A 14,954-nucleotide genomic window follows, 5' to 3' on the forward strand; every position below is an offset into this window, starting at 1 on the left:
TTTAGTTATGAGCTTAGATACCTTAATCCAACCGGTCAACTAGGGTTTGATCCCTAACATCCTAATTATAAACAACATATTAATCATTAACCAATTCAAATTCCTAAAGGATAATCTTTACCTTATTCAAAACCTACCTTATCCTTATCAGGATAAGCATAAATCATCCACCTCTTCTTTCTGTAGGGTTCTAGAATATACCAATTAATCCCAATGATTTAATTAATATTCAACATATTTAATTAATTAAAACTATTTAATTAATCACAAAAAATTCCAATTAATTTATTAACTACTTAATAAATTAACAACTTATTTTCCTCTATTTCCTTATTGCTAATTGTTTCATGATGCCAATGAAAAAGGACCTTGTTATTATTTAGAAATATTACCAACTGATTAATGACCTTGGACACTATTCTCAACAATCCTCCCACTTTTGATGCCAATAGAGAGATGAAACATATGGTGCCACAGAAAGTGGCTCAATGGCTATTCTTGCTTCTATGAGGTTGTGTAGGAAGTTTTTTTTCCATTAACTCATAAAGGTCCTGATAGTGCATCATGTATTTATTAAAGAATGAACTCTACCCACCACAATATTTCATTCTTTCGAGATCTTCTCGATCAGTAAAGGTTATAATTCCTTTGTTTGTCGACAATAATTGCTTGACAACTCTCAGAAACTACTTAACTTGACTTCTATTTGTTGTCTTACCCATGTATGGTAGGTCAACAATACATTTAAAGGCTAAGCATTCATGGTCCTCTGATCCTTTGATAGATGTCAAGTTTTTTTATTTTCTTAGCTTTGCGAGAGACTCTAACATCACAGACCATTGAACCCCACACCCATATCAAAATCTATAATGCGTACCTTCCCGGAATCAAGTATAGCAGAATTGGCTGTAAAATGAGAAAGTCTTCCATATGGTAAAATTTCATAGAAAGCATTATTTTTTGTTCCTTCCTTGAAAATTTTGTTTACACAAAAAGAAAAAAAAATTACTTCTAACAATTGAAAAAGATAAATGAAAGCAAATCAAAAGTAAAATACGGTTGCAATAATGGGGAGAAAGAAAAAAAAAATAAAAGAGAGTTTGTTTGATAAATCGCGCCTAAGAAAGGAGGAAGAAAAGACGACGTAGGAAGGAGGCGTTGTGGAGACAGAGTTGTATGTTCATTGTCTTATGTTCTTGCGTTGCGATGGGTACGACAAAATAGGCATATTGATTTTTATTCCGAGTCCTTTCCATTTAAATTGTTGACCGAGTTAAATGAAATCATCTGACCAAGTCATCATCTGTAGACCGAGTCCAGCTCTTAAATGTTATAACAAACATGTTGAATCATATTTTTGGACCTAGTCAATACTAAAATCAAACACACCCTAAGCATAAAAAATAATTATTATTAAAGAAATGTTTATCATCTTCCAAACCAAATAACCGATTAGATCTTTGAGCATATAACATAAATGTCATTCCAGAAAGAAGTGTCCGAACAATAGCAACGTACTAAGAATTATATTTTCCGGTAATAGTAATGTAATTGCATTTCTTCAAAGATTCTGTTAGTACCTATTAGAATTCATCGTTTTAGAAATCTCAAAATGTTCTTTTTTTTTTTTTTTTTTTTTAATCTTTCATAATATTCTAATAAAATATTATACATATAATTATTCCAAAAAAATTCATGAACAAACTTCTTGTTGGAATATTTTCATTTGACATTTTTTCTTTTGTTCTCTATTATTATTATTATCATTATTATTATTATTATGTCAATTTCAATAACTTTTTATACAATTGTGAAAAGGACTTTAGGATGGGCATAATAATTATCAATAAAATTATTTCATTTTCTCTTTAAAATACTTATGTAATTATATTAGATAGAAACAATATATATTATGCATCTTTTTTTTTTTTCTTTTTTTGCATAAAGTTATAATGAAGTCAATACCAAAGAAAATAATTGCTATAAATTACCGGTAATTTGTAGAATCAATCAAAATCATAGACAAATAGATTGCCACTCATACCACGACTCATCCATGTACCTGTCACGTGCTTATTTTGGCCCCTTATTCCCTTTCTCTATCATTATATGTATATTTTTCCATTTGTATCATTATTATTTTATTTTATTTTTTGTAAAATATAAGGACTTGATTTTGTCTACTTGTGGTAGGATCGTAAGCAAATCCAACTTTCAACGAATTTTTATAAATCGTTCGGTGGAAAGTTTATTTATTTTCGTTATTTAATAAATAAACTAATTAACACGAAGAATGGTCTCATTCATTTAATTATATTCGTGAACGTTCATTTAGAGGGTGTTTGGATAAATTAGCTTATAGTTTATTAGCTTATTGCTTATCAGTGGTGAAAGAAAGCGGTTTTTGCAAAGTGTTTGGATTCGAAATAAGCAACAAGTTATAAGCAAATGAAAAATGTTTATTAAAATTAGCTTATTTAGTTTATCCCCACCGCAATAAATTGATTTTTAGTGTTTTCTATCCAAACATTTAAACTTAGTTTATAGCGGTAGGGATAAACAATAAGCTATAAGCTCCATCTTTTTTAACATATCCAAACACTCTCTTATATTCGTTCATTTATTATATTATAATGTATTATATTATACAATTGATGAGAGTGAAAGTAAAGTTTTTAAGAGTGATTCATATTTATAGCTTAGAGACTTGTTAAATGTTAGTAAGGCTAAGATATAGAAGCTTTGAAGTCATGTTTTACGATTTTTTATTTGAATATTGATGTTCATTCATGTTTTTTATGTTTGTAAATGTTCGTTCATTTATCATCTTAACAAACATAAATGAACGAACACAGACAAGGTAATTTATTAAATGAATATGTATCCGTTCATGTTCATTCATTTGTTCGGTTAATTTAAATGAATGAACATGAATAAGCAATTATCTGTGTTCTTTTAATTACAACCCTATGTTGTAAGGACAAAAAGTTTTAAAAAAATATAAAAGATAAAAAAAAATTATATGACATTTATTTTGGTCATTTTTAACATTCAGAGATATATATCAAATATACATAAACCAAACCCTTCATAAAAATATCACTATTTTGGGCTAATTAACGGTAAAATCCCAAATTATTATTTTTAAATAGAAAATCACAAACAACCAAATAAGTTATTCAATTTAATTCATTTATCATTTTCAGCAGATAACCAACCCATGTGGCCACCAAGCAAGACGTGGATTGTTGAAAAATGGGTGGGGAGGGGTTCGAGCGCATGCCCTCCCCCACACAAACCTTGCATCTTACCGGTAGACTACACCCACTTTCTTGTCTAAAATACTGAAAAATTAAATACAACTTTTGGAAAAACTAGAGCATTAACAATATTTGACCGATTCGTGAATTAGATTACTGATGTAAGTGAAATATGAGTCACATATGATAACATCTCATTAATGATTGTCTCATATAGAATGTCGTGAGCAAAATCTGAAGAAACCGGTCATAAAGACTAAATATGTACAAAAACATTAAGGACTAAATGTGTATAAACTTAAAATTATAATATGCTATTAAGTCATTTTTCCAGTTTAACTTGTAATAGCTGGTTATAAAGACTGATTGTAAAAAAACAAGTTAAATGGTTAAATATGGATAAAAATAACCCGGTGACTAAATATATATAAATCAGAAAGTATATTACATTTTTAAGTCGTTATCTTTGTTTAAAAAAAAATTGTTCATTTATTTTCATGTGTCGGGGTGGTTCCTTTATAGTTTATGTAGCCAACTGTACTTATCAATTATTTTTAAATCAATTATTTCTTGATATAATAGGGGCGGACCTAGGGGTGATCCACGGTGGCACCGGCAACCCCTAACTTTTCCGGCCGCAGTGGAAAATTTTTCGAAGATTTTCAAAAATTTTATTTTTTCTATTACCGTGCAACCCCTAACTCTCCCGTGCAACTCTTACTGTAAAATCCTGCGTCCGTCCTATGATATAATGATAAATTCCAATGTCAAGAAGATGCCTAGATTAATAAATAAAAGAAAAAGATGTTCTTTTATCTTCATATGTCGTGATATCCTATCCCTGTGCCTTTATATAGTCAAATGTAGTTATCAAATTATATTTACAAAATGCTAATTTATATATAAAAAAAGGTTAATTAGTATTTGAAATTTTGAATCAGTTGTTTTTTGATAAAATGATAATTTCTAATGTCAAGAAAATACAAAGATTAAAACTGAATTCAAAATCGAATTAAGCTAATTAATAAAGTAGCCATAGTATGTTATTCATAATAAGTCCTTCGTATAAATACATCTATAAAACTACTATAAAAATGATAAAAAGTTAGACCCTATATAACTACAAGCTTCTATTACCCTTGGATTAAAGACGAAGCTAGTAACTAAGATTATGTGATATAATGTTGAGTTACAATGAAACCTATCGGGATCAATGACCAGCGCCAGGACTATGTCCTGGTGTTGTGGGACGAAAATCCTTTTCGGTTGTGAGATTTCTTACAGGGTAGCTGCCTATTGAGATTTGAGCATGACTTTTGCTTAAAACCTGTTGTTGGGTTGGTGCACCACCGACACGGGTCGTGATTGTTTTGGTTCTTGTTGGTCTTCCTTGACTTGTAGTGAAAAACAATGGCACTAACAAAAATAATGACATAAGAAATGCAAATAACTTCATGTTGAATGCCATGGCAATTGAGGGTGAGAGAAGTGCAAATTAAAAGATGCTAAATATGTTCCATGTATATATAGGCCATGGTAATGGAAATGGACCAAATACACCTTCTCACTTCATAGACGCAACTATTATGTATTTCGTTTTCCAAACCCAATAGATAATTCAATAAAGATATTAATTATATATATATATATATATATATATATATATATATATATATATATATATATATATATATATATATATATATTAAAAGTTACAAGTGTCGTTGTATTACATATTTGTTCCAACTAATTGATCGTGTATGTGTGAAATGTCTTATTTGATATGGAAAATTTACCTCAAAAGTCTTGTAATTTTGGTATTATTTATGAAAAACAGAATTTATTTTTTTGAGCATAAACAAACAAAAAAGTAGCAACTATTTACATAATAGAATAAAAACCGATAATCATTCACTTATTTGACTTTAGATGTTAATCTTGCATTTTAACCGGTAATCTTCAAAAAAAGATCTATATCTCGGTTTATTAACGATATAGTCATTGATTTCTCTCTCAACGGAAAATGACAAGAGGTATAATTTTACTCTAATGTTACTGTATTCTTTATGTCTAACAAATGATATTATTTTATTCTAATCTTATTGTATTCTTTTTGTCTGATAAATATATTATCCTATTCTAATTTTACTATATGTCTATGTGAGATGATATTATTTTATTATAATATTGGAAAAGCATAAAGAAATTAGCAACTTCTAAAGAAAAGAGCATGCAAAAGAAAATAGGTCACTTGTAAATCATGGTCATTAGATGAATTTTATCCAACAATCCTAATAAAGTTCCTTCACAATGAGTTAGGGATGATTATTACTTTATTTGGAAGAAACTGAAAACTAAATTAACCCCGAAACCGAACCGGAACAAACCAAATTTCACATTTGGTTTTCAGTTTGCTTACAAACTAAATCAAATTAAGAATTTGATTTATTGTTCGAGTTATGGTCCGGTGGAGTTCAAGCAAAACCATTAAACCAAACTGAATTACTAAATTCAATTAATTAATTTTGTAACGATTAAACATTTTATTGCCGTTTTAGAAAAACAATAATAATTAAATATTATTATTCTTTATACTTTATAAAGTAAATTAAAATAATAAAAACATATTTTGATATTTCATATTTCACAGACATCAACTTTTTAATTCCGAAACTCTAAATGTTCTCTCCTTTGACCTATTATTCATTCAATTGTCACTAAATCTGTTGTATGAGACTTTGGTCACTTCCTAATCCATCTATCCACCGTCCAATGCCATCTAAAGTCTTAAGTGTGAATTTTAGATACATACGCATGCATAGTTGTTGATAGTGAATGGCAGTAAATAGCGACAGGCTATCTATATATGCTATGTAGCAATAAAGATGAAATAACGAAAGTTATTTCGTATGTGTAGACGCAAAAATTAAAAGATATTTATTATGTTCAACTATCGTAGCTTTTATGAATTTATAATCAATGGATAAGGAAACAAAGCATTAACCTACATAATCAAAACTTCAGTCCTAATAGTTTTTATTTTGATTTTTCCCTAAAACTAAAACTAAAATAATAATATTAATAATAATAAAATTATTAAAAAAAAAAAAAAAAAAAAAAACTGATTTCTCTATTTACCCCGCTTTTTGTCGCTAAACACTCAACAACGCCACTATGGCGTAGCCCTATTCGCTAGAGTCGCCGTTATGGTTGTTGCTATTGACATCTATGTATGCTTACAGTTCTAAAATCCAATTCTATTTCTAAGTAATTATGCTATAAAATTTTCTATTATACAGTTTAAACCATTTATTGTGCATGAAATTCAATTCTGAAAGAGCCCAAATATATAATACTTTCATGATTGTAAAAGCAAAGTAATTTCATATTGACAATTAAGTTAAGCGGCCATGTTAGTTTTTTGAATAGGAAATTTTTTAATCTAGTTGAAAATGATTTTTTTTTATATACAGAGGAGATGCTTTGAATGTTATACATATCTCTTGTGTATTAAGATGATCTAAGTTGTCGATAAAATGGTTTAATACTATAATTTATTAAGTGTCGGTGTTTATCTCCTTTTAAGGCTTAAGCAACTATCAGTCCTTAGTCCTTTTTCAGTGAAACTAAGCCAAGCCTTTTCTGCCTTCCATCCTGCGTTTCACTGCTTCAGCTTGAGCCTGTTTTCTTAGCCCAGTCATGAAGTGTGTCATCCTAGAGAGGTGACATCATTCTCTACATGTTATGGAAATAGTTTTTATATGAATCAAACAAAATATTCATGTGCTCAATAATTACATCTAAACAATTGCTTAATCTCAACATCATAAAGTCAACAACTTATTCTTCTGCATCTGCACTTCTTCTTAAGTTTTTGATGTACGTAATGCACCAATGCTACGAAAAGCCAATTTATCCGTGAGCTTTATTATATAGTACATGTGTATTTAATGATTGAAACTTTATATATTTATATTTGAAACTCTGAATTTTATGTTTAGAAAATTGAAACGCTAAATTTCAATTTTAACCTACAATTTGGTTTTCTCGATTTTCAAAACAAACCAAATTGTTTTAACTTGGTTTGAGTTTGCCTTGAATTTCATATTTGATAACCTTAAATTATCCTTTTTGTAATGAATTCCAATCAGCCTTTGATAAACAATATGCTTACAACATTTAAAAATAATAACAACGTTATACACGTTTTACCATTTATACGACTACCAACCAAAGCGAAGCTAAAAAATGTAATGGATTGCATTCACATGAACTCTACATGCTAGACAAAAAACAATTAAAAAACATATAGCAATTATAAACATAAAATGAATGAAAAAACATTGATTTTTTTTCTTCATATAGTTTTCTTTAAGAATAATTACGATGAAGATATTTTAAATGTAAGAGGTACGCTTATCAATAATTAATTATCACATTGTTCATCAACCATATATATTTGAAGTCACATCTGTTTTGAAATAGAATGATCGCAAGTTTGTGACATGAAGTATGGTTTCGTACAGACTTGACTAATTATTGGAGTGCCGCATGTATCTATGTATGTTACGTACACAAATAATCACATCAATTTTAAAGCATAAAAGACAAAGTTCCCAACACCAAAAAGCAACCACAACTACGTTACATGCATGATGATCTTCATCAAAACGACAAAACCCATTACCAAATATACAAAACTTCCCCCCACATAAATTAATTATTAGGTAAACAAATGTCAAAAAGATGATTTCCCAAATATCACAATAAAAGAAAAAAATGATATATTGAGATATGATAAATTTACAATAAGGTAGGATGAGGGATTGTGATTGTAAAATAATGAAAGATTTTAGTACCTGTTGTTTTGTTATTTACACTCAGTGACTCTTTGGATGATGATGATGATTATGTTTATGTATGTGAGGAGGGGTCTACCATACCATAAATGATAAAAACTATTATGGTATATACATAATTCTTCATCGATATGATGATGCTGCTCTAAGTTTGTGCAAAAATTGCAAAGTTTCACTGTAAGAAGGATCTGTTCGGGTGATGGGCTTGCATGAATTAACATGATCTGTCGACTCCAACACCTGCCAACAAGTCAAGCGTATCCAAATCAGCATCACTTTTGTAGAAATTATAAGTAGGGTAAAATAGTCATTTGCTAAATAAAGCTTACAACAAGTTCCCCATATCCAGGATATGCAGATTCAATTGGTACTATTTCCAATCGAAAAGCCCATCCCCCATACCCTTCAACTATTGGAGTCACTTTTGTCTGCAAAAAACAACAACATATTAAGTATTTTCTTATTACAAAATTAATACTTACCGAGTATAGCAGTGAAAATTGCTTTGTATTTGGATGACATTGTTATAAAGTAAGTGCATGAAGAATTTAAAGAAAGTACCTCGCAAAAACTTAGAACATCAAGAGATCCTTTTTTATGTAGCTCGTGAAGAAAATCATTAAGCTCCACTAATCTTGTGGACCCACTTCTCAACTCTCCTATCTGACAAAACAAAAGTAATCATACTTGCAACTTAAAAAGCAAAACAATCCAATCCAATCATATAACTTTTCTCTCATTCATTGCTTCTTCATAATATCCAAGGGGAAGTGAATTGATAAATCATTACACATTTATTCTTCAATTAGTTGACAAAAAAATAAAAATAAAAAAGTACCGATGGTGCAGGGCGAAAGACATAACCCATTCGCCAGGGCATATCTGCAAGTTTACTACCAAAATGTGGGCAACTGTAGAACACCTAAAACATTGGACAACTTAATAACAATAATAATAATAAATATTAATTGGAAGTAGTGATAAGTTATTAAATCAAACATACCACACCAACAGTGTTTTTGACAAGATTGCCTCTGTTTTCTGCACTTGCTTGATGTAGCATCTGTTTCACAACCAATCCCCCCATGCTGCAATACAATATAATAATATATTAACAAGAATACCAAAATGGCTAAAAGAGAAATTCTTCTGTTTTTTCTCTTTCATTCTTAATTAAATATTTCAACCTATGAGTTACAAATACAACAGGTCGATCTCCAATACGTGCTGCAATAAGCTTTTCCAACAGCATCGAGCTAACTTCCTACAAAATTTCACATTCCAATTTATTTACATTTCCAATAACCAAACATCTCCAAATCTCATTTATTTTTTAAATATATTTCTAATAACACACCACAAACCTGAAGAGGCAAGCTTGATCCAGACCATTGTGTAAGATTCGTCTGCAAAACAAAAGATATAACTCAAACTTCATTTACAATTTACAATCATGTTTTTATACAAAAACAATTTATAATTTTATATAATCACAAACCTTGTACTTAAGACTAAACAAACGTGCATGAGGGAAATCAGTAGAAAGCCACTCCCCTGGCCAAAAAGTCCCATGTTTTCCTGCCTCTTCATCAATCTTTTCCACAAGCCCAGATTTAGATGATGACTTGTCTTCAGATAACCTCCAAGTCTTGTAGGGCCCACCACGAAGCCCATGAACAAAAATAACATCAAGTGAAGGACTCTCTAATCCACCTTCAGAATCATTATTCCTTCCTTTTCCAGAGCATTCCCAATGACTCATTCCAGGGTTGATCAAAAAAACCGTCTCACCATAACGAGCACAGCCATGATTTTTAGTTTTAGAGCCACTATTTCCATCATCATCATCATTACAGAAGATATTCAACAATGTTGCTCTAGCATAGCTTTGAGTTTTAAGATCACTACATATCTTTCCATTTGCACATTCTTCAAGCCAATTACACCAATCTTTATCTTCCAGTATCATTTTTTTAACTTTTGGATGAACTGAAAGCACCATTAACAATCGAGCTGCATGTCTACGGACATGAGCTGTAGGTGGGACCCGGACACTAGACGGGTCCCGGGCATCAACAACAGATGAATCACCATGATCATTGGCTTCCATGTCTCTTGATGCATCATATGCTTCAATTGCTGATAATTTCTCGTAATCATCACTTAATAAAAAGCGGCGTAACAGAGGAATTATGCCATAATTGATTATTTTCTTTTGAGAAAATAAATCATCACTGCAGATTTCTGTCATTGCTTTGATACCCTTTAAAGTTGCAAGTGCAGAATCTAAAGCATTCGCTTTAGGGATATTTCCTTTCTTTAGATTTTTGTAGGTGTTAATAAATGGTTCAAGGGTAAGAAAATCTTCCAAAGCAAATGAATCACCATTGACTGCTAAGTTGACCACAGCACTAACCAATTGGTTCACACTTTGGGTGCCAGAAAGTACATTTGCCTGATCGATTTGTGTCTGCAAGAGAAGGGTATTTCCGTAAATTACCATAAACAAAAAAGAAAAAAAAAAAAAGTAACAATGATACAAACCTTGACTTTGTCCCTAGGTTGAGCACTCCCTTTAAGAGATAACTTTCTGGATTTGAGAATGTCTGAAAGCATAATAGCTAACCAACCTTGGGAAATGGGAATGGAAGAAGGGCCATAATCTTCACAAATGCGAGAAAGGATTGTGATTGCAGAAGATCTAATAGCATCAGATGAAGTTTCCCTAAATACCCATGGAAGCAGAATGCAAGACCACTTTTGTCCTTCTTCAAGAGACAAACGCATGTCCCCTGAACAAAGTGATTCCAACCCTTTTGCTAGTGATTCTTGAACAGACTTATGATTCATAGTCCTTTTAGCAGTCTCCCTCATTAAATGAAGACCTTTTTCCATAACTACCCTTTGAGCACCAGGGCATCTCTCGAGAGATAGTAAAAATGCAGATAAAGCCACACGAGTTAAAGAGATATCATCGGCTTTGCTTGCTTGAGAAACGGTTGTAAGAAGGGTAGAACTCCAATCAGAAACAAAATCATTCATGGGGAGATTTTCGTCTTTTAACAACAACTGAGCTACTAAACTCCCGTGAAATTTCACGGATCTTTCAGGAGCAATCAATGCAGACATGACAGCGTGTCCATTGAAGTCAAGTTCTTGGATATGGGATCTATTTACATCTGATGCCATTGCCCAATTTGCTAAAGCCCATGCAGCAAAAGGAACAGCAACATGTTGTGAATGCAAATCATCCCATAGTCCAGGGATAACAGTTGTGTTTACAGAAGAAGTGTTGTTTAGTTTGTTGAATGATGGTGAGTTGTGAGTGGCTTTAGATTCATCTAAATCCATTGATTGATTGCTTGTAGAAAGACCAACAATTGAAGTGCCTCCAAGAACTTCCATTCCAATGCCTTTCAATCCAGTTCCATCATCATCATCCTGGCTGCTGCCAGGTGGCTCATCCATGTGCATGCCACCTTCTTCAATAACTTCAAGTGCAGCTGCAATATCTCTCATTGCTGCAGTTCCTGATAGCATGGGCTTAAGTTTGATTTTGTCCACGTTGTCACAGTTGGAAGTGACAATATCCATGATTGCTGCAACAAGCATGCTTCTGCCTTTTGAAGGGTCAGAAATGTCAAATGAACTTCGCCTTGGGTGCTGCTTTCATGAAAATGCTATATCAATATGATAAAAAGTTATTCTGGATAAACTTATATACATTAGAAAATTAATCAAAATCCTAACTTCCCAAACAAGCTATGATTAAGTTATTTATGCATGTAGCTTTAGTAGGGTGGACAAATAGCACATCTAATAATTGTTGCTTAAACTACAAAATCAAATACTACTTATTCTGATACACCAATTAAAGGAGAACTCACTAAGTCCGGTTGGAGCTCATTCAACATTAAGGATTTAAGGCCACTAACAGGATTACTAAATCAACAATTAAGAATATAACTATAAGCTACTTTTTGGGGCACACCATTACTCTTGCATTTACTAACACAAGAAACAGCAAAAGAGAATATGGTGTTGTCCAATGATGACAGAATTATACCTTTTTGGATTGATGAGGTTGAGCAAAGAATATGAACCTGAGAAGATTGGGAATGGCATGAGGCCTCCCAAGAACCGCCTCAGACACATTAGGGTCAGCAATCAAGTACGCTAAAGCCCTAGCCGACTCGGCTTGAGTCCCATAATTTCCCCCTCCGGACAATGCTACCGACTCTAATAACCAATCCAACACCACACCACCGCCAGCACCAACAATCGCAGCCCTCCGGCTCTCATTCGCCGCCACAATATCCGCCAATAACGCCGCAACCCTAACCTCAAACCCTGACCAAACTTCATGGTTAGCCGAAGACAAAACCGAACGAAGAGATTTCCATAGAACCGACGCCGCAACGCCGGTATGCTTCATCGTATTCACAACTCTCTTAAACGACTCCTTCGACCGGTCAATCGCGTGTTCGAAATCATCAAGCAAACGTTTCTTCTTCGCTTGTTCTTCCTTAATTTCGCTGTCATCAAATTTGATAACGGATGATGCAGCAAGAATTGCGGCAGCGGATATTACAGTCGCGGATAATGCAAAGCGCGAAGTGCCTGATAGAGGAGATAGAGTCCTAGGGCGGAGGCGGTGGAGAACCAATGGCGGTGGCGGAAGATCATCTTGTGAATGTGAACTGTTGAGGAGTTGCGGGTAATCGGTTGAATTTTTTGAGTTACGATCGGAAGGATTGGCGGAGAAGAGGCGACGGACAGAACAGTTGGATATGTGAGACCGGTAGCGGTTGACGGTGGTTCTACTAGCGAAGATACGACGGAGCATTATAGTAGAAAAAATCAAGAGAAAAAGAAAATGAAGAATCAGCGCAAAATCGGGAAAGGAGACGGCATAGACGCTCGCCGTAAAGAGGCGTCGATGGAGTCGCTTTTCGTCCACGGCATCAATTTTTTCGTCGCGTCTAAATTACATTATAGTCCTTTATAGTTCTTCAATGACACTCAAGTCCTCCTCTTATCATATCATAAAGGTATTTAATTTGTTTAAAATCTCTTTTGTAGGAGCAAATACATGCTCGGGATCAAACGAAAGTTATTGCGGAGCTAAAAGCGGAAAAATTAGTGCAAAGTCAAAGAAGTCTTAAAACTGGAAGACCACGACGTGGTGGATAGAGGATTCCCGGTCAAATAGTGACATGACGATTACGTGATTTTAATGAAGATCACGACGTGGTGGCAGTAGACCACGACATGGTGTGTCAGATTCGGGATTTATAAATATGTTGATTCTTCTCTCAACCCTAACGAATGCTTGAAGTTATTTCGACTTCTGGAGACCAGAGAAGTGTTGGAACACAGAAGGAACTCGTATTTCGATTGAAGATTAGCTTCTAAAGAGATTTGAGCCGATAATACTTCTAAAACTTATTTACTTTGTTCTTCATTATGATTTTCATTGTGAACTTCGTTTTTAAGTGTTTGTTTCCAGAAATCATAGGATACAAACCCTAACTTATGTTTAGAATAGATGATCATTATAACTATGTGTTGATTTATTGGATATTGGATTGTTGGTAGTTGCTTATTTGTTATGATATTTCGTTAAAGATCCTTTTGTGTTAATAATTACTACTTTTTCTATTTATTGCTGAGTTTTCTGAATTAGATGATCATTCTATTTGGTAAACTTGAATCTTATGAATTTGTGACCATCAAAGTTGCAAGACTAGTGTTTTGGTCATAAACCTATGGTTAAATAGAAGAATATGTAAATTAATGTGGAAGCTAATATGTAATGATCATTCATGTATTGAATTGATGTTATTATCCATTAACACTAATATTCTTATTTGTTTGTCCACCTGATCAATGTATGAATGAACTAGTTTTACTAAAGGATTATTCTTTTTATCATAAAGTTTAATCAAATTAGGAATCAGTAAGCAACAAACAACTCAATCCATTGCTCTTTCCAATAAATCAATCATGGGAGTAGTGTGAATCGAATCTAAACGGAAGTCTCTTTAATATCTTGTTTCAATCCTTAATTTGAATTGTTTTTTGTTAGTTTTTTTTTGTCTTCTGTAGCTTTTATGTTTCTAGACTTGCAAAAAACCTAAAAAAAAAAAAAACTTTTTAGCTTACCTGCTATTCGATTAGGTTCACTATCTACCGCGTATTAATTAGTCTAGATTAGTTGGTTTATTACTTAGTACATAAAATGCATATCAAGTTTTTAGCGTTGTAGCCGAGGAACGGTTCAAATCTTAGTTAATTATTATCTGATATTTGTTTTCAATCCTTTGTGTGAAATTTATTTCACAAAAAGTTTAAATTTTTCTATTTAATATGTAACCACGACATGGCAGTTTCTCACCACAACGTGTTGAACGTCCTGACGGTTTTCGAATTATTTTTCGTTTATTACTTTTGTTCCTTTTTACACGTTGTTTTTTTGTTTATTACAGTTAGTTTTCGAGATGATGGATATCACGTGAATAACGATGGGCACATACAAGAAGCAAGTGTGCAACGATCAAGGACCATATTGAGCTCAAGGACCATATTCTAGAATCCCAATTGAAACCAAATTTGAGCTCAAGGACCATATTCTAGAGATGCTCAAGGACATTCTATTTTTCGAAAAAGGATCATGAGGACGTGTTTAATCACATCGATGAGTTCAAGGACATTGCAAATTATTTCAATGTTCCAAGTGTCTTGCAAGAAGCAATTTTGCTCAAAATGCTCCCAGTAACTTTCATAGGAGATGCAAAAATTTGGCAAAAATCCCTTGCATCTTGAGCAATTACTA

General features: G+C 32.5%; 1 protein-coding gene across 4 annotated transcripts; it reads right to left on the reverse strand.

The window, feature by feature from the left end:
• Positions 1–8,027: 8,027 nt before the first annotated feature.
• On the reverse strand, positions 8,028–13,101 carry LOC111876320 (uncharacterized). Of its 4 annotated transcripts, none has more exons than XM_052769163.1 (10): positions 12,186–13,100; positions 10,664–11,782; positions 9,618–10,589; positions 9,484–9,525; positions 9,307–9,383; positions 9,123–9,207; positions 8,958–9,041; positions 8,681–8,782; positions 8,449–8,547; positions 8,028–8,359 (listed from the first exon to the last, which is right to left on the reverse strand). In XM_052769163.1, the coding sequence occupies exons 1-10, from the start codon at positions 12,963–12,965 to the stop codon at positions 8,243–8,245; spliced, it is 3,477 nt and encodes a 1,158-aa protein (XP_052625123.1). In that variant the 5' UTR covers positions 12,966–13,100; the 3' UTR covers positions 8,028–8,242. The 4 variants fall into 4 exon arrangements, 3 of the variants coding, with proteins under 3 accessions (XP_052625123.1, XP_052625126.1, XP_052625125.1); XM_052769166.1 differs by having other exon boundaries at positions 12,223–12,355; XM_052769165.1 differs by having other exon boundaries at positions 10,664–11,799; positions 12,186–12,322.
• Between the last annotated feature and the right edge of the window lie 1,853 nt (positions 13,102–14,954).

This window comes from Lactuca sativa, chromosome 1 (genome assembly GCF_002870075.4).
Source record: "Lactuca sativa cultivar Salinas chromosome 1, Lsat_Salinas_v11, whole genome shotgun sequence".
NCBI lineage: Eukaryota > Viridiplantae > Streptophyta > Magnoliopsida > Asterales > Asteraceae > Lactuca > Lactuca sativa.

Coding starts and splice junctions, on each gene's coding strand:
- LOC111876320 (XM_052769163.1), bottom strand. CDS start 12,965: ATGCTCCGTCGTATCTTCGCTAGTAGAACCACCGTCAACCGCTACCGG. Junction 9,208..9,306: donor GTTGTATTTGTAACTCATAG/GTTGAAATATTT, acceptor ATTGTATTGCAG/CATGGGGGGATTGGTTGTGA. Junction 8,783..8,957: donor TCTTTCGCCCTGCACCATCG/GTACTTTTTTAT, acceptor TTGTTTTGTCAG/ATAGGAGAGTTGAGAAGTGG.